Raw genomic sequence first — 27,010 nt, forward strand, 5'->3', positions numbered from 1 at the left:
TCAGTCACAAGGGACATGTCCGCAGCGCATACCTGAAGCTGGTTATGCCACAGGCATACAGTCATTACTGTCTGTGCAACTTTCAACAGTACAGTTTCAATTGACCTGATCTAGTCAATCCATGTTACTGAGCATGAAACCTAAAAAACACTTGTTTCAATTATGCTTTGTCAAGGATTGCTAGTAAAAACTGGAAAGGTACACCAGATCCAAGTGTACTTAACACATTGGTGTGAGATAGCAACATCAATTTGTGTGCTCTTGAATTGCCACCTCCCTTAATGCCATCTCCGGGTGATGTGGAAATCTTTGGGCAAGTGAACATGTTTTTCTGTCACTGATGAATTACATTTTGCGGTAGTGCTTGTACTGCAGTTGTATAATGTTAAGTGGTACTTTTGTTGTAGATATAGTGCTGTATTGTTATGTTGTAGGGTCACAGTGCTAAAATTGCAGTGCTGTTATTTTATTGCAGCTAAAATGTGGTTGCAGTTCGTTGTGGTGTGGTGTATTAGAGCTGTAGTGCTAAAGATTTGTAAATATGTAATGCTTAGTTTTAGACACGTTGTAGTACTTTTGTGGTGTTGGGGTATAGTGATCAATGTCCGTCAAACGAGATTGTGTAAAACACTGGTCTTGTTGTAGTAGTCCACGCCATTGAACAACAAAGCGTTCTCTCTTTTCAGTCTCACAGCGGTCGTGGTCATTAAAAAGGGAATTTAGCATTTCAAGTTTACTACAGTAGAAATTAGTTAATTCATGAATTTTAAATATTTCTATACAACAAATTCAAGGCATAAGTTCCATTACTGTTAAAATTGAGGATAACATATTTAAACACAAACAAGAGCCACAAAATGTACACTAAGTAATGTATGCTTATATAACATGGGCGACCTTTCATTTCTCCAGACCCAGGGCAAGTTTGGTGAAGAAATGAAAAATGTTCAGGCAAAGGATCCTGTTGAATAATAACTTCAGAAGGGGAAACCAGACCAAAAACCACTCTTTTAGGGATTTAACCCCATTATAGCCAATACTACTTTGAAAAAACATTTCAAATAGTACCCAAGTTGGCCCAGCTGTGAGGAATTCATACTCACAACCTCTAGTGCTATAATCAGTCGCTTAATACGTGTTTTAGTTTTTTCTTTTTGCTGAGTCAGTGATGTAAAAATAAAACAACCAGACAACCACTCACAAGGCACAGGTGCAACAATCATTGCATTAATTCAGATGTAAATAGTTGCATATCTTATGTTAATTGCAAACTATGGTTTTGTATTTACAATAACTACAATGTTTTCACCATAAATATTTTACATCATGATGAGCAATACAGTACACGTTTCATATCATAAAGAGCAACGGTCCACCTTAAAAAAGACAAAAAGAATGTAATGAAAGCAGCTGTAAGAGTACGTCGCTCCATGACCACTGTATAGATCTGATGTATGATTATGCACTTTTGATGTGGGTGTATTTTATTTATTGTATGTTATATTTATGTATGTTTTTATGACTTTTTTAATGTAATAGGTCATATGAATTTTATTTGTTCTTTTATGGATACAATATGTATTTGAATAAAGTAATAAAATTGAATTGAATGTACAGTTCCATGTTTGTCCGTCAGTTGTACCAATGCTCCCAAACTAATCCCACCATTGCAATGTTTTTTTTAAGTAAAGTCACCGAAAAGTGGTTGTTGAAGAAATGGAAAAATTGGTGTAAGTGTCTTTTTGAACATTCTTTTCATGTTTTAGGTCTGGACTTTGAGACATATTTAGGTGTCTTACCCGACTATTGGGTAGAAAAATAACACACAGAATATACTTAGAGGACTTCCTAGCCATCGTACTTCATCTATTAGTCTTTTAAATTGTCATTTACAGTTTGATTCACCCATCATGTCACAGAGGCCGTAACACTTTATCCACTAATTTTGAGTGAGTGGTCTAAGCCTGTGCATGTTTTTCACCCAACTATAATAATAGTTTATATCTCTTCAGTGACAAAGCTGGTTCAAAATGGGCTTTTTAATTTAGTTTTTATCTTTAACTAACTGCTATTTAGTTTGCCTACCACTTGGTTGCTCAGATAGATGATGATGATCCAGCACAAGTGAAAGGCTAGTTATATAAAGAGCATAATTAGTAAAACAGCCATATTGGTGAATGTTTTTTACAATTATTACTGCAAGCATATAGCAGCCTGCCTTGGGTGACAGCATGTTTTTTTCATTTTCTGGCATCATGCTTTTTTATTTTGTTCCATATGCTTACAACAACAAAAGATAGTGACAGCACTCGCCTGTCGAAGCAAGACGTTTTGGCTTTGCCAATGCTTCTTTTAAATTGCTTGTTGCATAAATCCACACACTTCAGCCGTCGTGCCGCGCATTGTATTTTTCAGGAATGTAAAAGGATCCCCCACAGCCATAGTAAATAATGTCATTCAGACATGGGAATCCTTAATGGACCAGAATCACTCTTGTATAATGAATAAGCATTGTTCGACTTTATCAGGCTAAATTAATAAATAAATCACCCCTTTTTGTGACGATCAGTTGTCCTGATCATAGGTTCAGGCAGACTCTGGAGTCCAGTTAGGCTTAGGGCATTGAACACCACAGAGCAGGCATCTGCCTGATTCAGCATACGCAGCAGTCATTTATTTTTTAGGTTCCGTCTGCAAAATGTCTTGTAAAGAAAAATAAATCTTAAGAGGGGTTTAAAGCACGCCCATTACTTACTTTACTTCCCTTTGGTTTGCTCCCACGTGTCTCTTGTTTCCTTGCTTCCTATTAGTCAGCACCTCTTCCTCGTCACCGGCTGCCTCATGGGCTTACTTGTCCTCCCTCCTATGGAGCCTGGGCCAAGTACAGCTTCCTGTGGCCAGTATTCTTCCACTCACTGCAGATTTTTTTAACTTTTTTTTTTTTTACTTTTTGGCATGCACTGTTAGAATGTGCATGCTTCTGCATTACCTATCCTTCACCCCTGCCTTCCTCCCGCTCTCCGTGATGCCACCCTCCCCCACGGTCTCTGCCCGCGTTTGATCTTCTTAACCTGCCCCCCCCCCTCCGTTCATTCTTTTTAAAATCCCCCTTTGCTCTCTTTATAAAAATCAACTCCCCGACCGCTTGCTGCTACTCAGTCTTTGTTTCCCACTATTCTCCCTCTTGTAGCTTACCACCCACACCAAGTGCTGTTTTAAGACGTTGCACAGTGGGCTGCTTTGCAATCTGGTTTAAAGTAAATATGAGCAAAGTGCTATGGCGCAGTTAATGCTGGCTATGCCATAGCACTTTGTTTATATTTTCTTTACGCCATGTTGCACAGCAGGGCAGGCTGCTGTGGATCCTTAAACATCAACAAAGCCAAATAGCTTGCACAGAGCTATTTATTCTTGTTATTTTTTAAAGATGTTGCACAGCAGAGCAGGCTGCTGTGCAACATTGCTTAAAGTAAACAAAAATAGCGCCATGATGTAGTCAATGCTGACTGTACTTTACTTTGAGCCATGTTGCACAGTAGTGTGCGCTGCTGTGCAAGATCTTTAAAAAAGATTGACAACGCCAACAGGTCTCCCATAAGTGATGGTTTTGCCAATGCTTGTTATATTTTTGTTTACACCCTTGTGGGACTGAGTGCAGTGGATTTTGTAAAATGTGTACTGCATGTGGTTTGAAAACATTAGGGGCAAGACTTGATTTACACTAATAATGTGTCAATATAGTGCAGGCATGCTGTAGTATCTCCCTCTTGCCCTGCCTTCCCATTTCAGTGTATGCAAGCGTGCACCAAAGGACTGCCTTGATATCAACTTAACTGTCATTCTGACAGCTTTGCCATCTCCCGATGCTGGGCGGGCCTTTCACGGTGAGCTCTGTGAGAATTCTCAGATAAAGCATAAGATAAATTACTGCCATTTCATGTTATGTATCATAGTGGTCCAGAAGGATATACATGCGAAATACATTACTGTTCAGTGCTGTACCTTTAGGTACACATCATTTAGATCAAATACCGCTGAAACAACCCAGTACCAAAATGGTCTCCTCAGTTCTGATATTCAGAGAAGCTATTGTCACCCAGTCCTTGGATCAGCCCTCTTCACGCACACATCTATAATCTCTGAAAAAAGAAGTCATATTTTGAGGAGGCAAAAACCATGGTGTGCTATTTCTTTTCCTGCTTTATCCTATCCCCCTCACCCATCCCCCCTTATAATACCAATGTTTGCCTTATGAGGCGCTAAAGTATTACTCTGTCAAAATTATAAATGATCCAAATCATATTTCTCGTTAATTGCAAAGGGAGTTTGGGGTACATCCCTAAAAACATTTTCACAATAGAACGAAATAGTATATTTTAAGGCATTTTGGTTAGTTTGTTTTCAAGAATTAGAAACATTTTAAAGCTCGCATGATTTAAAACGAATTTCTGTAAAATGTATTTTGTTTTGTGAAAAATGGAAAAGAGAAGTTCTGGGAGCATGGACTACATGGCTCTTTGTTTCAGGGGAATAACCACAGACCCATTATTTTCAGTAGCTCCCCCAAGCAGAGAGAGGGGTGTAGCTCTGGAGAGTGGTTAGCAGCTTGCAGTACATCACTGGACTCCACTGTGGTGGAGGGTTGCTATACCACAAGTGGTAGTAGAGGAGGTTTTGCACTCAGGTCTGGTGATTGGTGGCCACCAGCAGATCGCTTCTCCAATCATGCCTTTGAGCAGAGTCGGATATAACAGTGAGAGGGTTTCTGGTACTGGGCTTGTATTAATGGGTGCCTACAGGCAGCTCTCTTCATAAAGCCCACAGCAAGGCCAAATACCGAGTGGGCAGCTGTCAAATCAAATAAAGAATTACTCACCAATCCTACATGTGAAGGGGCAAAGATGAAAATGTTGAAGTCGCAAAAGTAGGACTCTTAAAGGTCCTCACATATGGCAGAGTGGGTTCAGAAATAAAGAATAAAGAGCATCTACAGGCATAACTCCACTTTGTGGAACCGACTTGATGAGGTGACGTATACAGGCTTCTTCACAAGTCCCACTTATGGTTGAGTATAGCTGCTCTAGATAAAAAATCTTAGTCTTAATTCTTAAATGACCCTGCCTGTGGGGGTCAGAGGGGGCGAGAGGGAGAGAGAGAGAGTGAGATAGGCAGGCACAGGCAGGACTCTACTCAAGTACCGCTTGGGACAAAAAGTCTTTGCCCAATAGAAGGCACACAATCATTTGTCATGACCTGTCCTTTCTGCTTCTAAGTGATACTGCTCTTAATGGGGAGCTGCAGGCAAGATCTTCAGCTGGCTTTCGCTGTAGAGATGTTGATCTGGACTCACCAACATCAGTCACCAGTGCACCAGCAACTGACTTTCATCTCATTGTGCTTCAGAATGCATACCATGCAGAGGTGGTGTGCTTTCAACAGCCTGTCATGGCTAACATCAAGTTCTCTTCTCTTAGACTGCGAACACAAAGCAAATTAAAATCTACACTGGTGGCTCTCATCACTGGCAGGCACTATAGAGGAATGAAGGCAGTGCTTGTTTTGAATCCTTCAACATACCAAAGCCAGAAATGTGGTCTGTACAGGATCTTACTTCATACAAACACATCAGAGGATGTGTCTTCAAAGGTGTATGATGTCTCCTTCAAGGTAAAGTTAGGTGTACACAGTTGTCTTTGGTTGATACTCTACCTAGAGGTTAAGGTGTATATTTGATGAAATGTGTCCCTGAAAGTGAGACCAAAGATGGGTAACAGTGTCTAACAAGTGTGGTTTAGCAGTGTGGATCTCTTCTAGTTTCATGTGCTGTACATTATTCCACCACCTTGTGGTTGCATCCAGAAAAACTCCTATTTAAATTTCTTCTCTTTTGCTGGCGTTGACTCCCTACGACAAGGAATGTAAGATCACAATGTCCCAGTACATGGTTGACATCTTTAGATAATTTTTTCTTCAGTTTAGTTCGGCAGCAATTTTGAAAGCTCCATGTCAACAAACCAAAAAAGCAGTGTGGAAGAACAGCAATGGATGTCAGTGAGCAGACTTCAACCATAACTCCATGGCTGAACGAGGACACATGGAGAAGCACCGAGATGTTGAAAGACCAGCTTCAAAGAACAAACAGGACCGTTTTCTTTCTAACTGGACTTTGAGCACGGGAGAGTGGGATGGGGTCATAGAATGCTTTGCCAGGGGTCAGCAGTAATCCCAGGGTCTTTTCAGTGTTTCAGAATCGGGTGGGATGGAAAATATTCCCTGTAGATTGTAACCCAAGTGTCACCGTAAACTGGCACAGAAAGACGTGCGCTGAGGTTGCATCTGATGCCTTTCTGAGGACCAGAAGACTTATAAAGTCTGCAAAGTTTTCTTGATGAGAACTCTTAACAGTGAGGAACAAGCAAGGTTGGGTGATTTGCGCCATGGCACAAGCAAAACCGCTATCCTTCGAAAGATGAGGACTTTCACATGAGGAGGGATTATTTGAAGAGACTGTAGGGGCCCAGAGGAAGCAGTAAGGTTTCAATGTCATGGACTCAACGTCTAGATTTGAGGAGTGTATCAGAACAAAATCTAGACAAATTCTTGACGCTTCTGAAAACGCATATCACCACATTGCATTGATGCAGAGCACACCCCATCCGAAGCAATTAGACTTGAAGACTGGGTAGAGGCGTTGATTTCAAAACATTCGGCAGTCAAATCGGTGACCAAAAGTACCAGAGTAGACAGACCATCTCACTCGACTGAAAATAATTGCAGTCAGAGAAAAGAATAATAAAGAGACTCTGGATGGAAAAAAGATACCACATCCTTCCAAAAAGACGAGCCAGCCATTACACAACAATGAAGAGTAAAGACGATGCCTCAAAGCCTAAATGGGCAGCGTTGTTGAAAAATATAAGGAATACCTACGGGGTACACTTGACGGAGGAGGAAGCATAATGTTGCTTTCCGGTAGACACTTCTGCCAACTCAGAAAAGGAATTAGTTCCTGCCTCTGTTACCAAGTATCAACCATCAGGGCAAAGAACCTTCCAGCACGCAAGCCTCCTCAAAGACAGTGACACTTTCAGTTGGAAAGAAGCAAAAGGCATCACCTCAAGGTCTGACGTATGTTAAAACAAATGTGCCAGTGGGCCCACTGATAGTCCCCACTCCCTGTAAGAGAAAAAAATGCTCCACCATCAGTTGGACCTCCTCCAGTCAAGGAGAAGCAAGAAGCCGAAGGCAGTGGGGAGGAAGATTGAGGGGACAGCGGCAACAGGGTGAAGGAGAGTAGATTCCAATTTTCGGCTCCGCAAGTATGGCCATGGGATGATATTGAATAAATCGTGCAGCTTTTAGAAGTTATAGAAGAGTTTAGAAAGACTGCAAAGTCAGTCATTCAGTAAGGGAAGATCCATTTCAAACAGATGCCTTTGATCATCTCTGGATGCTGGAGGTGCAGGAAGCAGCCAGTTGTACACAGACAATAATAATAAGACAGGCTTGGCTCAGAATCTCAGGTTAAAAACATGAAGTGAATTCCAGTCATAAACACAACCTTTACAGGGGAAAACTTATTTGTGTCTGCAGTGGACTACTCACCAAAGCAGACGCCAATTATAAGGTGTGAGGGGTAGGAGGGCGCTATTGATGTTACTCCGTGGCCCTCCGCTTACCCGTCACTTCCAGCCTTCTTGCTCTCGATACAGACGCCCTAGACTGCCTGCCCATTTAAGGCTTGGCCGGAACATCCCGAGGAGGAGGAGAACAACATGGGTTCTTCCAGCCAATCCCTGTTGTTCCCGGCAGTGAAGACCCCGGAAGAGATCATGGAAAGCGGGGTTTTTGGAGAAGAAACACCGACGCTGGAGAGGACGTTGCGGGATCAAAGACCGGAGACGGAGCTGAGCTGAGTTGTCAGCAGGGAGGAAGACCGCCAGCCTGTTCCCGAAGTCTGAGAAACGCCAGGAGGTCAACGTTCCCACGAACCGCCCCGCTCCTGGAGGAGCGCGGCTGACCAAGGTACGTGTACGGGTGCAGGACTTGAGAGGGAGGTGGGGAGAGAGGCGCAAGGAGGACTGGGAAAAGTAACGTACTTGTTGGTTGAGCTAAGGGATGCTCTCTCTCCTAAGTATCTTTTTGGGTCTCGCCTGACCCAGCGCATCCGCTGGTCTGGCGAGACTTATTCAGAGGGCTCCAAAAAGTGCTACCAGGCCAGCCTAGAGCTACAGTGCATGTGCGCGGGCGCGTGCGCCGCGCTTTACCGCGATTACTTTCGGTTTCGCGTCCGCACGTCCGCTTTGATGTTTGCTCGTGATCACTTTCACTTTCTCGGCCGCACGGCCGCTTTGCATAGCCAATAGGTCTCGCTTTTGGGATCTTTTTTTTTTTTTTTTTAAAACCTTTATTTAACAGTATGTGCAGACAAATACGGGCCTACAACCCTCAGGCCGGCCTCGACATAAAAAAGGGCACATCAGCAAGCAATTATACGATTCAGCAGCATATCAGTACAAGCACAAATAGACCGGATTACGTTATACACAATTGTGCCGCCGAGCGCAGGATGATGAGGTTTAAGTTTTATAAAGTTTTGAAATAAGTCCATAGCAACAGGTCTGGAAGGATCCGAATCAGAGCAATGCAGTTAGGACTATAGTGGGCAACGATCATCAGAAGAGTCAGCAAGCATTATCCGTAAGGTAATCAATCGCACTCAATAAAATCAGGATAGAAAAGAAGCATATCACATGACGATCCCCAAGCACTACCCACAAGTTCCCAATCCTCCCCTCGACCCAAGAAATAAGAAAGGAGAGAACAAACGAGAAAGGTAAAGAGTAGAAAGGGAGAAGAGAAAGAGAGAAAAGAAAGAAAGAAAAAGGAGGCCCATAGAAAAAAAAAACCAACAAGGAAATATACCCCCCACCCTACACGCATGCAGAGGCTACGGCCTACCCCCCCTAGCAGTGTGTCTGTCGCCCCAAAAGAGTACCCGAAATGTAGGAGAAGAGAAAGAGAAGAAAAAGAAAAAGAATGTCACGGTTGATCGGAGGAGGGCCAAGGATCTATTCAATACCAGCAAAATCGTTACCCGCGGTCACCCAACCCCAAGCCCCGACCTAACACCCTGCTACATGTACCTCCAACAGTCACAAGTCCCAGTCCCAGCCATATACGTATCAATGTGCAACAAGAAAAACCCCCTTCCTCAGCCTTGGCCCCTTCGAATCTGCAGTCCAACAGAGTCCAATTGCAGTACAGCCAACCTGGACGGGATGGGCCACCATGGAGTCCGTTGCAGCAATCGAGGGGTAAGAGACAAGTCAAACTGGAGCGAAGCTCGATAGTAAAGGACCACAGAATGCGCCACTGCTATGCGGTGGCTAGCACAACAGGGAGCAGGACGATGCATAAATCCCAGAGTAGCGGCCGGCCGATGTACAGGAAGCAAGTCCAGGAGGACGCTCAGAGACGTGGCACCAAAGGACAGAGGAGATGGGCAAAACGGCGGCTGAGGCACAAGCTCCGGCCATACCAAGGGAGCAGGATTGTCAGACTCCTCCAGGGCAGAGCCGAGGAGTACCGCAGCGGGCACTGGGACACGTCCCCCCGTCACCGCCACATACCTCAACTCGGGTGGTCCACCGACAGTCGACTGAAGATGTGGCTTAACATGCCGCACTGGAGAATCATCATGGCCAGCTGAAAAAGTCCGATCAAACCGGTCCTCCAAACCAGTGGCAGAGTCGCGGAAGGCCAACCACAGGTCCTCCAGTGCTGCCAGGATGTCGCGAAGCCCCAGCGGTGGATCAAGGATGGAGGGTGCTGTTGCGTCCGCCATCTTAGGCAAGCAACCATCGAGCGCCCCGGGGAGCAAGCCCCCCTCACCAACCATCGGTATCTGGAAGGTGATAAGCTCTCTGTGGGGCCCCGGTGGTGCTGGAAACGTGGAGGCAGCCGGTCGTGGAAAGGCTTCAGGGACAGGAGAATCTGTGGTGCAGGGAAACCCACCGGCGAGACCAGGGCTTCCGATGCGGAAGATGGCGTCCGCTGCTGTAGGCTGCAACAAAGAAGCGATCCCGGCCCTCTCCCAGCTGGGCCGGGATACAGTATACGGGAGCTGGATACAATGTTGCGAGCGGGGCGCGCTGGGCAGCCGAGCACGAAAAAGGCTGCTGTGAGAATCCCAGCGCCGCGTTCCAGGTCCGGTGTACCGGCTCCTCCCTCTCCACAGCGGCCGCTGCTATCGTTGTCGCCGCCGGCCGTCCCCACCAAACAATGGCCCGGCCGCGACCGCCTGGAAGGCCGGAATGGAAACCGGGGCCCAACTCCGCCGGGGGAGCTCCGTTTTCGACCGGAGTCAAAGTATCGTGGTCAGGGACGTGGCGCAGGTAAGCGTAGGGCTCGGAGGCGCAGGATTCTTGCCAGGATATCGACGAAGGGCGAAAAGGTCGGCAGAGCCGAAGAGCTAGGCGGCCATCTCGGCTGCAGGCTAGGCTCCTCCCGCTTTTGGGATCTTATAAGTATTTAGTTATGCAACTGTTGCATGGCTAAACACTTATAAGGTCCCAAAGGCGAGACCTATTGGCTATGCCAATGCTTGTTTGTTTTATTGTACGTTCCATAATCTCTTGAGCCTACCGGCATATAAGAATCCGCTGACTTACCAGGCAGAGAGGCTGCTAGAAGCCGTTTATTGGTTATTCTTGTGCACATTCGGTGACGTGCCAAAGAGATACTTTTCTTTTGGTGAAACTTCATCACTTTGTCCACTTCCCTTAAAAGCCATGTGTGGCATTATTGGGCACTTACCTTTGGTTTTCTCTTTCTTCTTCCCAGAGGGGCACTGGCGCTTGGCTCTCCTGTTGTGGCTGACCAAAGAAGATTTCAGAAGAAGAGGATTGACTATGTATTTACTTTGTTATTTGGGATAAAAAAAAAAAAAAAGGATTACTGTTATAATTGGAACAAGAGTACTACGTGACTCATTAATGTGTGTTCCTGCTCAAGCTGACAAAAGGCAAGGCCCATGGAGGCCTAATAAGCTAGTGGGTCTTTCATAGGGGGAGCATGAAACAGAATAGGTAAAGGAGGTCCACCCTTTCAGCAACCCTTTTCCAAGCAGTGGGGTCTCGGGTTCAGAAGCCACACCATCACAATGGCAACAACCAGTACAGGCAAGACTGTCATTTTCAGCCAGAGCTAGAGACCATAGCTGAAGCGCCCGTGACCAAACAATTAAAGGATTTTTACACATGCGCCGTATTTACACAAACACCAGGAGGGCATATATTGCCTAAAGGAATAAGAAAGGATAGCCTTTGACGAGTGGGTACTAAATGTCCAACAGTACGGATGCTGAGTAGAGTTGGAGGAAACAGCAACCAACTTTCCCCCAAAAAAACATAGACGTGCAAAATAGAAAACTTCAAACATCTACAGCAAAGAGTCGAAGATCAAATAAAGATGGAAGCAATCCAGGAAGTTCCTAAAGAAGAGCACATACAAAGAATTAACTTATTTTACTTTCTAATTACAAAAAAGACCTGCTATTTAGATCTGTAATGAAACCGGGATTCTTAAAGACATTTATAAACACTCAGAAATTAATGCTAACCCAACAAAATGTAAATTGATACTTGTATAGCGCACTAAGGCGCTTGTACGAATACCGCTGTGGAACCCATCCTGGCTTTCCCTGTGAGGCGTCCACTCCTGGGCACCCACAAGGTGGAGGCCAGGCATCCTTAGCGTTGTGGGGGCCGTTGTGGAGATTAAGCAAGCTATTGCCCAGAGTTGCAGAGTGGGACTCCATGATTGGAATGGCACCGAGGCAAGAATTATCAGGTCCCTGGAATTTTTGAGCCCAAGACCCGCCAAGGCGGGGAATTGAACCCTGGTCCCGGGCTAGACATCTGCATCAGGGTCTGCCGCTCTAATCATAGAGCCACACATCTCCACACAAGAAGTGATTCTAGTGCTGGAGAAAGGAGACTACCTGACTACCAAAGGATGCTTACTTCATTCAAAAGAAGCCACGTGAAATACCTCAGGTGTATGGTGGGATGGTTCACTATCAGTTTGAATTATTACTATTTAGAATAAAGCTTGCACAAAGTGTGTTTACAAAATGTCTCACTGTGGCACCAACACACTTTTGGCAGTACAGCATACACATATACCCTTCTGACTGAACATGATCTCACAGTGCCAGATAAGCATAACCCACGGGGTGAGGACATAATTCAAATTGGGGTTCTCCACCATCTGTGAAAAATTATCAATCAACCCTGGTCAATAAAAGATTGTTTGGGAGGTTGAATCGGAATGTGTGAAAGCCAAAGTTTTTCCCTTACAAAAGAGATAACTGGCACTAAGAAGACAAGTTTGCTTTTGCCAGTCATCACAATCTCTGATAGTGAGGGCGATAATGAAGATGTTAGACATTATGGCATAACACAGTCTCCTAATATCATTTACTAGGTTATACGTAAGACACATGCAGTAATAGCTCATCCACCAATGGTCACAAGTGTCAAGGATTTGGGAGGTTCTAGTGACTGGCACAGAAAAATAAGAATTGAACTTGTTACAAGTAGGAAACATGGCAAAAGGCAAAGACTTCAAACACCCACTCCCAACAGTGGTCATCACAATAAGAGCATCACACTGAGAGTGGGATGCACACCTGGGAAATGTAAGGATCAGAAGACAGTGTACACAGGAGTAATCCATCAAACATATGAATGTGTATGGACTGTGTTCCTATCTCTTAAAGCATTCCATAAGGAAGCAGTTGGAAAATTCTACCTTAACAAACAAGAGGGATCACAATCATCTGCCTTTATTAAGGCTAGAATAAGACTTCTGTATGTGGTAGGAACACATTTACTAGGTGAATAAAATGTCAAAGTGGACGTGCTCCGTAAGCAAACGGGAACATCACACAAATGGCACCTAGAACATGGGTCAAACGTGCAATTTTTCAGATTTGGGGGAATATCATAAATAGACCGTTTTGCATCCTGTGCAAATGCAGAATGCCTAAGCTGCTCATTCAGATTCCAACACTCCCTTTCACAAACGAATACACTGTTGATGAATTGGCCAGGGACCCGTTTCTTTCCTATTTCATTCATCCCATTGTTATCGGTCAACCAATGCAGACAATAAATAAGGCATTCGCATTAATAGCCCCACAAATATGGCACTCACATCTTTGGTGATGGCAGACAATAGGGTAATAAAGATACTGATAATCCCAAAACCTCCTAAAAATGCAAGGGTGGGGGATATGTACCCTAGAATTACCCAGTCTCAACCTAGAAGCCTCACTCCTGAAAACCTAAAATGCTGCCACCTGGGTCGATCTGAGATGATCATGAATGCACCGAGGCTTACCACACAAGTGTTATGCTGCACAACTTACAAGATTTGCCCACATGTACACAAAGGAGAATTTACTAGATTACCCAACTGCAGACACATTTATCAGGTACGTAATGCATTGTTGGATTCAAAACCCACATACACATCTATATGTGTACATCTGTAAGCGATAGTTGCATACACCAGAGGAATTTTGCAAAGAAATGTATTTAGTAACCCAGCAATAGAGAGATTCCATGTGAGGACAAAAAATATTTACATAAAAAGGTTCACTCCGGCATGCTTGTGAAGCCTTAATCTAATTCTAGCACAACTCAATAAACAACAATTTGAACTAATGCACAAACAAAAACTGAAATACCGCACACTAGAGGTGAATTCATCTATTGTTCTAGTGAACTTCTTTTAACATTCCCAGAGTTTTATCTGCAACTACACAGGATTGATATGAGGACAAACTTAAAAATTCATCCATGCTCCTAGCTTATTTTTTCAACTACCTAATCACAGGCAGAAAGTATCTTTTTATTGGTTTTTTAAATTTCAATTATAAACAATAGTGCCTTATTATTTATCAATATTGCAACATAAATTATGATACATTTGGGTATCTCTGCTGCTGTGTGGCATCATTTACTTCTATATTTTCTTCTTATGCCTTTTTCATGTTAGATGCAAAGGATGCTATATCGCAGCTTTTGAGAATACACCATATCGTTTCTAAGAGGCTCTGGGAGTACATTCTACGTGCACAGGGAGACAGTAATGTTAAGTATTTGCATCTAGTCTCAGTTCGTCAATCCGCATACACTGTGTATCTAATTCTACATAACAATAGAAAAAGGTGGAAAAAGAAGGAAACAAGAAAGAGCTTCAGTTTATTGCTATAGTCCCTGGCCTGCGGGGTGGGGGGCATCTGGGGTATCTAGTGTTTCCCTGTGTTTGGCCGGCTGTGCGGCTTATGTCCGAGGTGGTGTGTTTGGTGGGGGTATGCGCGGTTTGTCTGGGTGTGTCCCTTTGTTGTGCCACTGGGCGCCTTAGTGGCTGCTCAGTATTTCAGTGGTTTCACATTTCTTACTGCTATTCTGTTCTGGGTGTTCCCACATTGTTAGTGTTTCTGTCCACAGGTTTGCTATTGGATGGAGTCTTATCCCCCTAGCTTCTTCTCTAATCAGCGCGCTTTCTTCAGCTCTAGCCCACTGCATCACATCTGATTTCCATGTCTTAGCAAGTGGCCCTATCGTTGATTTCCAGTCTATGGCTATTCGTCTCTTGGCCAATCCTAACGATTAGTCTAGGAATCTAGTTCTGACTTTCTTGGAGTTCAGTCTCGGGTATAACCCTAAAATACCTTTCTCTAGTGTATGAGAGGGGGAGGGAGGGGGGTTCTTCCCCGTGAGAGGTCTAGAGCTTCCAGGATTTCTGAACAGTATGATTGCAATGGCGGGAAGTCCCATATTATGTGTACAAACCCCTCGTCTATGTGAGCACACCTAGGGCAGGGTTGGGGATCATTGTCGTATGTAACCTGAAACCTATATGGTGTCATATAGTTCATATGTACATAATTGTATTGAATGTACTTGATTCTGGTGTTTCTAGATATCTTTTTAGGTGAGGCTAGTGTTCTTCGCTATTCCGAATCTGATAGCTCCTGTTTTTGAGCTTTTTTTCCACCTGTTCCTCAATACAGTTAGTGGGCCTCTGGTCATGCCTGTAAGGGATCTGTAAAACCAGGTCACTAAGTGTTTTGTGGCCCCCATTGACACCACCAGTTGTAGTGTACTATGCGTCGCGGATTCCATCCCCTCCCCGCCTCATAGGTCTTGGAATGCTCGTGTCAACGCTTCATACCTAAGAAACTGACCAGGAGGTAGCTGATAGGAGTCCATTAAGTCCTCCATTGGGATTAAAGTTCCCTGCTGGTAGCAGTCGCCCACTTCGAGTATTCCCACGTCTGTCCAGGCTAGCCCAAAACACACTTGATTTAAGGAAGGCCATTATGTGTTACATACAAGAAACACAACCATTGAGGAAAGCCATTGTTCGTAGTGTATGTGACTCAAAATAGGGCGTGCCTGAATAAAAAGTTACAAAAGCAAGGTGGTTAGTACAAACCATCCAAACATACTACACTGCACTGGTAAGACCAGCGGCAAGTTATACGGGAAAAAAAGAGGTGAAACCTTATCTTTTCTGTCAAATGCCTCAATCAATATTCTCTATAAAGCAGCATCTTGATCATCAATTTACACATTCACAAAACATCCCCGTGTAGATGTTCAGACTCGAAATGAGGGACAAGATGGGCAGAAAGTTCTGAAACATTTTATGCGCACTTTACTACCATATTCCTCAGAGTCCATTAACTGAAACCACTGCATCACTGATTCACATGATGTGTGTATAGAAGAGATCCATGCTGCAAAAGAAATAAGTCGCTTATCTATAGAAAAGCTATGCAGCTTGGAGCTCTTCTAGACTTTACATGCAACCCACCTGCCTCTCTGATGAAAGAATGAATAAAAGAAGAAGTGACTCAGGAAGGCAAGGTAAATAAAAGCCAGGATAGACAGCAAAACAGTAACAAATGCAACAGATGGACAAAATCGAAAGGTGCTGACCACGTATTGGGGCATTGTCTGTTTACGTTTACCATCACAGGGTTCTACATAACTCCTATGCCCTGAAAAGGGAAAAAAAGAGAAATAGAGAAGTTTCTGACTCAACCAATAGAGTGCAAAATATTGCATATCAATCTTGCATGTTCCTGAGGCTTACTGGAACAGCCAGATCTGGAGGGCCATTCAGAATTCCAGAAGTGAGGCGATGGCCTGGAGTTGCGGGAAGCTTTTCCAGGCCTTTGCTGTGATGTGGGAGAAGGTGTGTCCTTTAATTCTGCTTCGGTAGACGTGGGGAGTATGGACAAGTTGAAGGGAAGCGGACCAAAGTCTTCTCAAAAGTAGGTGGAAGTTCAGATGGTGGTTAATGTAGGCAGGTCCTTGGTTGTGTAGAACCTGTGTCAGCAGCTTCGATTGGCATCTCTGTATATGGGAAGCCAGTGAAGTTGCCTGCGGTAGTTTCGTCAGGGAAGGCAGAGGATGAGTCTGGCTGTGGTGTTTTGTATGTTCTGAAGTATCTGTGGGAGGTGTGTACCGAGCCCTATGTAGGATGCATTGCAATAGTCTAATGGGCTATTTATGAGGGCTTGTGTCACAGTATGCTTCGTGTGTAGGGGTAGACACTTGAAGATCTTACGTAGCATGCTCAGAGTGATGAGGCAGGCGAAGGAGTTGGTGTTGATCTGTGATTTCATGGTGAGCTTGTTGTCAGTGATGATTCCGAGGTTTCTGGCGTGGTGAGAGCGAGCGAGTGCAGGTCCCAGGTCAGATGGCCACCAGGAGTCGTTCCATGTGTTGCCGAAGATTAGTACTTGCATCATATGTGTTCAGCTGCAGGCAGTTCTTCTTCATCCATTCAGCGACACTTGTGATACATGTGTGGAATTGACACAAGCCTCTAAGCACACGCAATAATGTACAATAATATTGATATTAGTCATCCAGACATCCGTATATTCTCCAGTTCTTTTCTTTTATTGATTCAACTTCTCTGCCATCCAATAGGTGTTTCATCAATGGGTAGGTCACCCCTCAACGTCCTCAGGGCTGTTTTATTTTGATCAAACTTCAAATCTGGAAACAATGTTCCCGGCTAAATCCAATCACACCAATACGTTCTGTAATGCAAATCCAACTCCTCCAAATATATAATGTAATGTTGAAGTGTGTCCTTTACATTTGTATAAGTGATAGCCTGTAATATGGCCAGTATGCGTGGAACTCCTACCACAGCAGGTGATCTCGTTGTGTTTGGAGGTTTAAGTTGGGAGGAGGATCCTCTGGGTTCTTCCGGTGAGGAAGGAGGTGATCCATCTGAGTGTTTCCACTTGGATGCTGATGTGGTGGAGTATTTCGATCAACGTGTGGTGAGATATGGTGTCCAAGTCTGCTGAGAGGTCGAGGAGGATCAGAGCTGCTGTTTCTTCTTGGTCGAGGAGGGTTTGGATGTCGTTGGTGGCTGTGATCAGGGCAGTTTGCTGTGCTGTGATTGCTGTGGAAGCCGGATAGGGCGGCGTCGAGTAGCTGGTTCTGTTCCAGGCGTGCCCTGAGTTGCTTGTTGATGATCCTTTCCAGTACGTTTGCTGGGAGTGGGAGCAGGGAGATTGGCCAGTAGTTTTGGAGTTCACTAGGGTCGGCTGAGAGTTTTTTGAGTAGTGGTCTGACTTCGGCGTGTTTCCAGACATTGGGAAATGTTGAAGTGGTGAAAAAGGTGTTGAGCAGGGTGGTGAGTTTCTGGATAGCCATTGGATCCTGAGGTTGAAGATGTGGTTCCTTTGGTTTCTGAGGTTGAAGATCTGAATCTAGAAGACCTTCCAGCTGCAAAGCTATTGTTGGAGCCTAGTAACTTATTTCTTATGTGATAAAGTTGCTTTCAGTGAAGTAAATTTGTAATCCGAGTGCTTTTTAAATCAGTGGGCTTTGATGGGTAACACATATATATTGTGCATTGCCTACGAGGGTCTGCACCCACTGCCTCCACCAATTTAAAGCCCATTACATTGGCCACAGTGCTGCTACAATGCTGTGCTTACCACTGCTGTCAGCACCAGAGTGATTTGTGTCTGCATGTTTAATGTAACTCTACTGACTAATAATGGGAGTCCACCTACAATCCACTGTATCCTGGTACTTCACAGCCCTGATATTATTTAGATCTCGTACTTGCCTGTAACTAGCTCCTCCAGGGTGGAATTGGCTTTTTTGGACAGGTACCACCAATTTGTTTAAAATATATATATATATATTTTTTTTTTATTAGCATATTTTTAACAGCACACATTTTGCCATAGTGAACATTATTCTGTGGTCAGTACACATAGACGAATCATACAAGGTGCATTCATAGATTAGTGTTGAGATTACCCCCCACCCATGGGTCGCTTGTAAAGTCCCAGTCATATCCATAGCATCAGCATGAGTGTAGGATCTCCCCATCTCTTTTGTCCCTGTTGCATAATCGGTACATGAGTTTCATTGGCTTCCGCCCCCCCTCCCGGATCTCCGATCTCCAATCCATAGTATCTTAACAATGGGCCCCAGAGGGGTACCACCAATTTCATGTCAATACTGCATTCACTTTCGTTTTCGGTGCTGCTCACTGCCCTTAACTGACTTCATGTGATGCAACTGTTTCTTTTCTCAGCTCACCTCTCCCAGCCAGCTTTCACAGGCTACATATGATGTGTAGATAGTTTCACTGTTCTAAGCTCTCCTTTTCCTAACAGAGACCTTAGAAATATTTGTGCTGTGTGATTTACTGTTTTCAGTTCCCCCTCGGTCTGCTTACGGACACATGCAGAGAACGTGTTGTGTGATGAGTATCTCACTGCCTCATTCTGTCTTCCTCTTTTCTGTCACAGAGAGTTGCGTGGAGTCGGCGTGGACTGGAATGGAGGATCGAGGGCTGCAGGCAGCAGTGGAAGATGATCCAACGGGTGACAAATGCCACCCATGCGGGCTGGGACGTGAACCCTTCGGTTATGTGGGCATTGAGGCAGTGTTGGACCAGATGAGGCGCAAAGCCATGAAAACAGGCTTTGAATTTAACATAATGGTGGTCGGTGAGTACCCAAGCCATACTCTGAGCACATCTCTCTGCAGACACGGACAGATGTGTTTAAGCTTTAACTTTATAATAGCCTCCATCTCATTGTGTTTCCTACTTTTTTTGCACCCTTAAAGCTGCCTCGTACCTCCTTTCCAATGACTTTGTCTCCCTTCCACCACCTCCTGCTTACACTCGCACCGACTCATGATTTATCTCTCCCACAGCTTCTGTCCACCCACCTTCATAATCTCGGACTCTTGTTTCCCTTCCCCAGTGTTTTTGGACCCCCATTTCACCACTTCCTGCTTCCTCTCCCAGTGCTGCATACATCCACATCCTAGACGTCCTGCCAGTTTCTACTGCTTTCTAATTTCACTTGCACTGTCTACTGCTTTCCCACCCACTACCTGCTCTCTAATGCTGGCTCCTTTCCTACCGCCTCACTGCTCCCTTTTTAGGTCTAGCTTTTTTGACCTCTTGTACACTTTAGTATACTTCTCTTGTGGGCTTAAATCAGCCCCCTGCTTTTAATTTGTTTGTTTATGTCCTTTAAAAATCCTTGCTTGCTAGGGGCCAGTGTTGCCTATTTGTCCCTCCTTTTTGTCTTTCTTTACTCCCACTGGAATAGGGACCAAGTATTGTATGTAAGTCCCGTGCAAAAGGTACCACTGGTACCAAGGGCCTTGTGACCAGAGAAGGCCTCTGAGGGCTGAGGCATGCCTACATACCACGGCCTGCGGCATAGGTAAGTCACCCCTCTAGCAGGCCCCTCAGCCCTAGGGCATAGCTGCTTGAGCAATATGCCCCTACAATGTCTGTACCCATTCACAGACATGTAAGTGCAGTGAAGCCATATTGAGTACATGGGTTGGGAGTTGTCATTACAAACGCCACAGCTCCATGATGGTGTTACTGAATGCTAAGGAGTTTGGTATCAAACTCCTCAGCATAATAAACCCTCACTGATACCAGTGTTGTATTTATTATAAAATGCACTTAGAGGGCATCTTAGAGATGCCCCCTGAAAACAACCAACTCCTAGTGTATTGACTGACCTGTCCCTGCCAGCCAGCCACCATCGGACAGGTTTCTGACCTTATGGGGTGAAAGCCTTTGTGCTCTCGGAGGTCAGGAACAAAGCCTGCTCTGGGCCGAGGCGCGTCACACCTCTCCCTGGCAGGAACAGCAACACCTGGTGGTGACCTTGTGATTTGCTGATTTGGGAAGCTCCAACTAGTGGAGATGCCCACCACCCTGTCCAGGCCTTGCTTTTGGCGGCAGGACAGGCAGGAAAATTAGTAAGCAGTGTCGGAGTGTCCACCTTAGCCTGGCCCAACCCTAGGGTTGCCAGGAGCTGAGGTGAATCCCTCTCTCTTAGAAATTCTCCATCTTGAATTAAAGAATTAGGCCCAATAGGAACAGGGATGCACCCCTTTCCCTAAAGTTAAGTGGCACCCAAAGGGTGTAGTCACCCTGGGGGGACTGTGCCATTGGCTACTGCCCCCGACCTCCTTAACACCCTTAAACTGAGTTCAGTAACGCCCTTAAGTTTAGTATTTAAGGGCTCCCCTGAACCTTGTTCCTCAGATTTGATGACCTATGTTTGAGAAGGACTGAAGAATCATTCAGTAGTGGAGCAGAAGAATACGACTGACTTGGCCCCAGCCCTACCGGCCCGTCTCTCCCTCCATTGACCCTGCTCCAAGTAACCGACATGGCCCACAGCCAGCAACCTCAAGAACCCTGGAGGACCTGTGCTGTTTTCAACAAAGACTTCTGTCTCTCCCCTGGACACCATATTTGTCCAGCTAGAAACCAACACAAGGACTCGGGATCTGCGGCACTTGCACCACTCTGCACCCGACACCCACTGCCCAGATCTAGGTGGCCCATCGAATCAGTGAAGTCTACCTGGCGATCCTGACTTGGGATCCAGCTTTGGACGACCTCTCCTGACCACCCCCTCGATGCCTGCAGCCTCAACCTGAATGGTCCCCCCGGCCGACACAGGATCTGGTGAGGAAACCAGATGCCAAAAGACACCCCTGCACCCACAGCCCTACGGCCTTGGTGTGCCCAACTGGCGGTGTTGCAGCATCCCCACACTATCCAACTTACCTCTCCAGTCGTGGGATTCCTTCAGCCAACCTCCAGAACCGGGCCTGCAGCCTTTTTCCACAACAGCGGCTTTCCCTTGATTTCAACGGGGCCCCAATGCCTTCTTTGCACTCTGCCACCCCTGTGCTGCTGGTGGAGCAGTCTCTGTGCTCTTTGGTGGCCTCTCCAGTGCTGATCATAACCCCCAAGGCCTGTGACCCTGCACCGCCAGGTAGTTCCCTATAACCGGTGCCTCTTTAAGGTGCCCCCAGCCTCCATAGGATAACATTGGGCCCAGTGACCTCTGCACCCGGCCTCCCCAGTGCCGCTGGTAATGCAGTACCTACATTGGTCAGACCCTGGCCCAGTGTTGACCCAAACCCCCCGAGACTGAACTTGAGAACCCCTTACTCACCTGTACGTTACACACCTGTGTTTTTCCCATAGGATTGCATTGGTCTCTCACTGTATTGTACTAAGTGTGATCCTGAATACAAAGTATCTCTTTATGTATTGAAAACCATTTCATGCACATGAAAAGTATTATTTGGTACCATACAAAACCTATTGCCAATAATGGAAAGTGTTGCCTAAAAGTCTGCTTACCTGTAACTGAGTTCAACTTGGTTCCTAAAAATAAAAGTAACAAAGTGATATTTTTCTACAGACATTGGCCTGGAGTCGGTCATTGACTGTGTTTTTCTGCCTTGTATGAGTATGTTTGACTAAAACCATTCACACTACCCTTTGATAAGCCTAACTGCTCAGCCCTGCTACCACTACATTGAGAGTAATGTATTATCTACTTTCACCTCTGCCATACCTCTGGGGACTTACTGAACTCTGTGCACACTATACCTCTTTTTGGTACAGTATATACAGAGCCCGTTTCCTACACAGAGACCTTCACAACACGCTGGCTGAACATATATGACATAACTAAATGTTTGTGCTGGAATCTGACAGTTGCCACATGTACTGGGAGATTGATGTACCCTCTTGCAGTGCTGTGTTTTAACAAGTAATAAACTTGTGTCTGAAAGAAACACGTTAGTTAGATTCCTCACCTTAGAATATCCCCAGGCGTCAGGCTGGATCCGGAAAGATTTTTCGTCAGCAATACCCTTGCGCGTCGCTAGGCGTCGTCTGCGGCTCCGCGTCCGCCGTCGGCATCGTGATCGCTGGGATGACGACGTCGGAGTACTTCGACGCCACCCTCGCGCGCTGACGTCACTTCTTCCTTTTTCCGTGCCAGTAAGCGCTGATCCGGAAGAGCATACCCTTTTAGTCCGTTTTTTGACAAAACCTTTTTGAACTCTTTTGGTTCCATTTTTCAGTCGACCTCGACTCTGTTGCCGGAAGGGATGCCTGGCTTCAAACCTTGTGACGTCTGTCACCGACTGATGTCGGTCACGGATCACCACCGCCGGTGTCTCTATTGCCTCGGGGACGACCACGATGCAAAGTCGTGCCTCGACTGCCGGGCCTTGACCTCGAAGGCTAGGCGGGAGCGGTCCCACAAGCTGCTCGAGATCTGGCAGTCGGCTCGGTCCCTCGACCTCCTCCTCGACCGGGACCGTGAGAAGCGCCGCACCCATCACCGCTCGTCGGGGTCTAAGTCCTCACATTCAGGTAAGTCAAGGCACAGTAAGACGTCCAAAAGGCGACATCGCTCTTCCGACTCCCCTCGACGGTCACGCGACGCGGCTGAGGGTTCAGGTGGCACCACCTGCGTGTCTCCGTCGGAGCCGCAGGAGTCCCGTCCGACCCCATACCTCCGGCCCCTGGGTCTGACGCGACTCCGGCAGAGATCAGGGACTTCCTCGTGGCCATGAGGAGCCTGGCTCCGCCGTCGACGCCTGCCGGCGCACCTTTGGTCCCCGCAGGCTCGCCTGGGAGGCCTAACAAGCCGGTGGCTGCGGCCCTGGTGCCGTTGTCGACACCGGTCCCGACGCCGCAGGCCCCCGCGGGATCCAGGCCTGGATCCCGGTCGACCTTACGACCCCTCCGCCGGTGCCGAACCATTCGGTGCCGCCCCCGGCGCTGCCTTCGGACGACGCCGTTCCCCGGTTTAGTCCCGGTCCGGGCCCGGCGTCGGAGAAAAACCACCCGGCGCTGTATCCGACGCCGATGGATGACAGGTTCATCTTCCGCCCGGCTCCGACCCTTCCACCTGTATACCAGGAGTCGGATGACGGAGACGACTGGGAGGCGTCTGAGGACCCTCTGGCATGGCAGTGCCAGTTATCTCCGGACTGGGCAGACGAACTGGGGGATGCCAGTGGTCTGGATACCTCCCCTGACACTGGCTTCATCTCTCCTCCGTCCGTGGCTACGGAGGAAGGTGCTACATACTCTGTGGTGCTGCGCAAGGCGGCCGAAGCCCTCGGGCTGGAGCTGCCTGCTGTGGCCGTGAGGACTAATCTCCTCACTGAAGTGCTTCAACCGCCGGCAAGCTCCTCGGAGCCTCTGCTGCAGTTCAATGAAGCACTGACGTTCTGAAGGGCACCTGGTCCAATCCCTCGACAGTTCGTCCTGTGGACCGGAACGTGGCCCGGCGCCACCGCATTGCACCGGGCGACCCCAGTTTTCTGTCGGTGCACCCCACGCCCGAGAGCCTGGTTATCCAGGCCTCTACCTCCCAGACCTCCATCCCGTCCGCTTCCCCGGATCGGGAATCCAAAAGGTTGGAACAGTTTGGGAAGAAACTGTTCTCCGCCCTTAGTTTGGGGTTGCGGTCTATCAACACCGCGTGCCTTTTGGACCGTTACTCCCTATCCCTGTGGGAAACGGTGGAGGACGTGCTGCCCCAGTGTCCGGAGGAGGCCCGGACACGGCTCGCCCAGGCTCTTGCCGAGGGGCGGGATGCGGCACGGTATGCAATCCGATGTGGACTGGACACAACGGACTCGCTAGGCAGGGCAATGGTGACCACGGTGGCGATTTGTCGCCACGCCTGGCTGAGGTCCACGAGTTTCTCCGGGGATGTCCAGAGCACCCTCATGGACATGCCCTTCGATGGCAGTCGCCTTTTTGGCGACAAAGCAGATAGAGCGCTTTAAGGACTCCAGGGCTACAGCCAAGTCCTTGGGCCTCTCGGCCCGCGCCCGCAAACTTCCGCTTTTTGCCCCTTTCGTGGCCAAGGAAGGGGTGCCCCTTCACGTCCGTCTAGCCACAGGCTGCAGAACCAGGCTCAACGCGGTCGCGGACGTGGATTCCGCCGAGGCGGAACAGGGGGACAACGAGCCGGTCCGTCCACATCTACCCCAGCAGCATCCGCCTCAAAGCCCTCCTAGTCCGTGCTTTCAGGCCCATTCCATGCCAATGGGAGGCAGAGTTCGCCATCACCTGGTCCACTGGCGTACCATCACCTTGGACAGGTGGGTGCTGCAAATCGTCCGAAGGGGCTACTCCCTCCCCTTCGAGGCGACCCCTCCAGCCATGCCACCGCTGTACCACCGCATGTCGGGGGATCACTTGCAACTTCTGCAGGAGGAAGTTATGGCCCTCTTGGCCAAGGGGGCCATCAAGCGCGTTCCTGGCCCAGAAGTAGGTCAGGGTTGTTACTCCCACTACTTTCTGGTCCCCAAGAAGGGCAAAAGGGCCTACGCCCTATCTTGGACCTCCGGAGCATCAACGCCTTCCTCCGGAAGGAGAAGTTCAAGATGCTCACCTTAGCTCAGGTTCTGGCTGCCCTAGACCCTGGAGACTGGATGGTAGCGTTGGACTTGCAGGACGCTTATTTTCACATCCCCGTCCTGCCGGCCCACCGGCGTTACCTGCGGTTCACGGTAGGCCACGAGCATTTTCAGTTTACCGTGCGCCCCTTCGGCCTCACGAGTGCCCCTCGGGTGCTCACGAAAGTGATGGCGGTGGTCGCAGTTCACCTGCGCAGATTAGGGGTTCCAGTCTTCCCCTATCTCGATGACTGGTTGTTGAAGGCGGGTTCGCCCCAGGCAGTCGTCTCCCACCTCCAGACTACTGCTGACCTCCAGCATTTGCTGGGGTTCTCCATCAATGTGCCGAAGTCGCATCTGAGTCCCTCCCAGAAGCTCCTCTTCATCGGAGCGGTTCTGGACTCGGCGCAGTTCCGGGCCTATCCTCCGGAACAGCGGGTCCGGGATGTTCAGGCTCGGATTCCAATCTTTCGGCCTCTATACTGGGTTTCGGTCAGGTTGGTGCTGCTGCTTCTGGGTCTGATGGCCTCCTGCATCCTGCTGGTACATCACGCCAGGTGGCGGATGCGAGCTCTGCAGTGGGATCTGAAGTTTCAGTGGGCCCAGGATCGGGGCAACCTGTCCGACCATGTCTTGATCTCGGAGGGCACTGCAAGACAGTTGCAGTGGTGGCTCACGGACCGCGATTGGGTCAGTGGCAGTTGCCTCTCCCTACCCCAACCGGAGCATGTAGTGGTGATGGATGCGTCCCTCCTGGGATGGGGGTAGCCACATGGGAGAGGCGGAGATCAGAGGCCTCTGGTCTCCGGCGGAGTCCCGGCTCCATATCAACCTATTGGAGCTGCGGGTGATCCGGCTTGCACTGAAAGCATTCCTTCCCTCTGTTTGGGGAAGTGTAGTGGAGGTGTTCATGGACAACACCACCGCCATGTGGTATTGCAACAAGCAGGGCGGGGTGGTCTCGTGGACCCTTTGTCAGGAGGCTCTGCGCCTCTGGACATGGCTGGAACATCAGGGCATCACCCTGGTGGTTTAACACCTCGCGGGCTCTCTGAACGCCAGGGCGGACGAACTCAGCCACCGGTGCATGATGGATCACGAATGGCGTCTGAACTCGGACGTGGCGCAAGGCCTCTTTCAGCAGTGGGGAGAGCCTTGGTTAGATCTGTTCGCCACAGAAGAGAACGCGCAATGTCAGCAGTTCTGCACGTTGGAATTTCCAATGCGGCAGTCGCTCGGAGACGCTTTTCGTCACGAGTGGAGTTGTGGTCTGTTGTACGCCTTTCCGCCTATACTACTTCTGCCCAGAGTACTGAAGAAGATCAGGCGCGACCGGGCCCAAGTCATCCTTGTGGCTCCGGATTGGGCACGAAGATACTGGTATCCCGAGCTACTCAGTCTATCGATCAATCCCCCGATTCGACTGCCTCTTCAGGAGGACCTTCTGTTGCAGCAGCAGGGGACGGTCCTCCACCCGAACCTGTCCAGCCTCCACCTCCATGCGTGGAGATTGAGCGGCGGCAGTTGATGCCATTTGACTTGCCTCCTGAAGTCTGTAATGTTGTTCTGGCAGCCAGACGTCCCTCCACAAAATCGGTATACGCCTGCAGGTGGAACAAATTTGTGGCATGGTGCACAGCAAAGGCTCTGGATCTCCTTTCCGCCCCTCTTTCTGAGGTTCTCCTCTTCCTTCTTTCCCTGGCCCAGCAGGCCTCTGCTCTGGGCACCCTCAAGGGATACCTTTCGGCTATTTCTGCTTTCTTACGGCTTCCTGATCAGCCTTCTCTTTTTAAATCCCCTGTTGTTTCTCGATTCTTTAAGGGCATTACTCACATGTTTCCTCCTGTCCCTTTCGTAATGCCTCAGTGGGATGTGAATCTAGTATTGACCTATCTGATGTGCGCTCCCTTTGAGCCACTTCATAATTGTCCCCTTCGTCTTCTGACTCTTAAGACTGCTTTCCTGGTTGCCATCACCTCTGCTAGAAGGGTGAGTGAGCTCCAGGCTCTCTCTTCTAAGCCTCCTTTCCTTTCTGTCCATCCGGACAAAGTTGTTCTCAGGACTCGTCCTTCCTTTCTCCCTAGGGTGGTAACTGCCTTACACATCGGCCAGTCTGTTACTCTGCCCACCTTCTTTCCGCCTCCGCATCCCTCGAAAGAGGAAGAGAGGCT

General features: G+C 47.7%; 1 protein-coding gene across 3 annotated transcripts in view; it reads left to right on the plus strand.

The window, feature by feature from the left end:
- LOC146789869 (uncharacterized) overlaps window positions 1-27,010 on the plus strand; it is a 575,088-nt gene that overhangs the window by 302,075 nt on the left and 246,003 nt on the right. For all 3 annotated transcript variants that reach the window (XM_085632224.1, XM_085632225.1, XM_085632226.1), the window contains one exon: window positions 18,878-19,078. In XM_085632224.1, the coding sequence (XP_085488350.1) occupies window positions 18,878-19,078 (201 nt within the window). The remainder of the gene's footprint in view (window positions 1-18,877; window positions 19,079-27,010) is intronic.

Source organism: Triturus cristatus, chromosome 10, assembly GCF_964204655.1.
Source record: "Triturus cristatus chromosome 10, aTriCri1.1, whole genome shotgun sequence".
NCBI classification, from domain to species: Eukaryota; Metazoa; Chordata; class Amphibia; order Caudata; family Salamandridae; genus Triturus; species Triturus cristatus.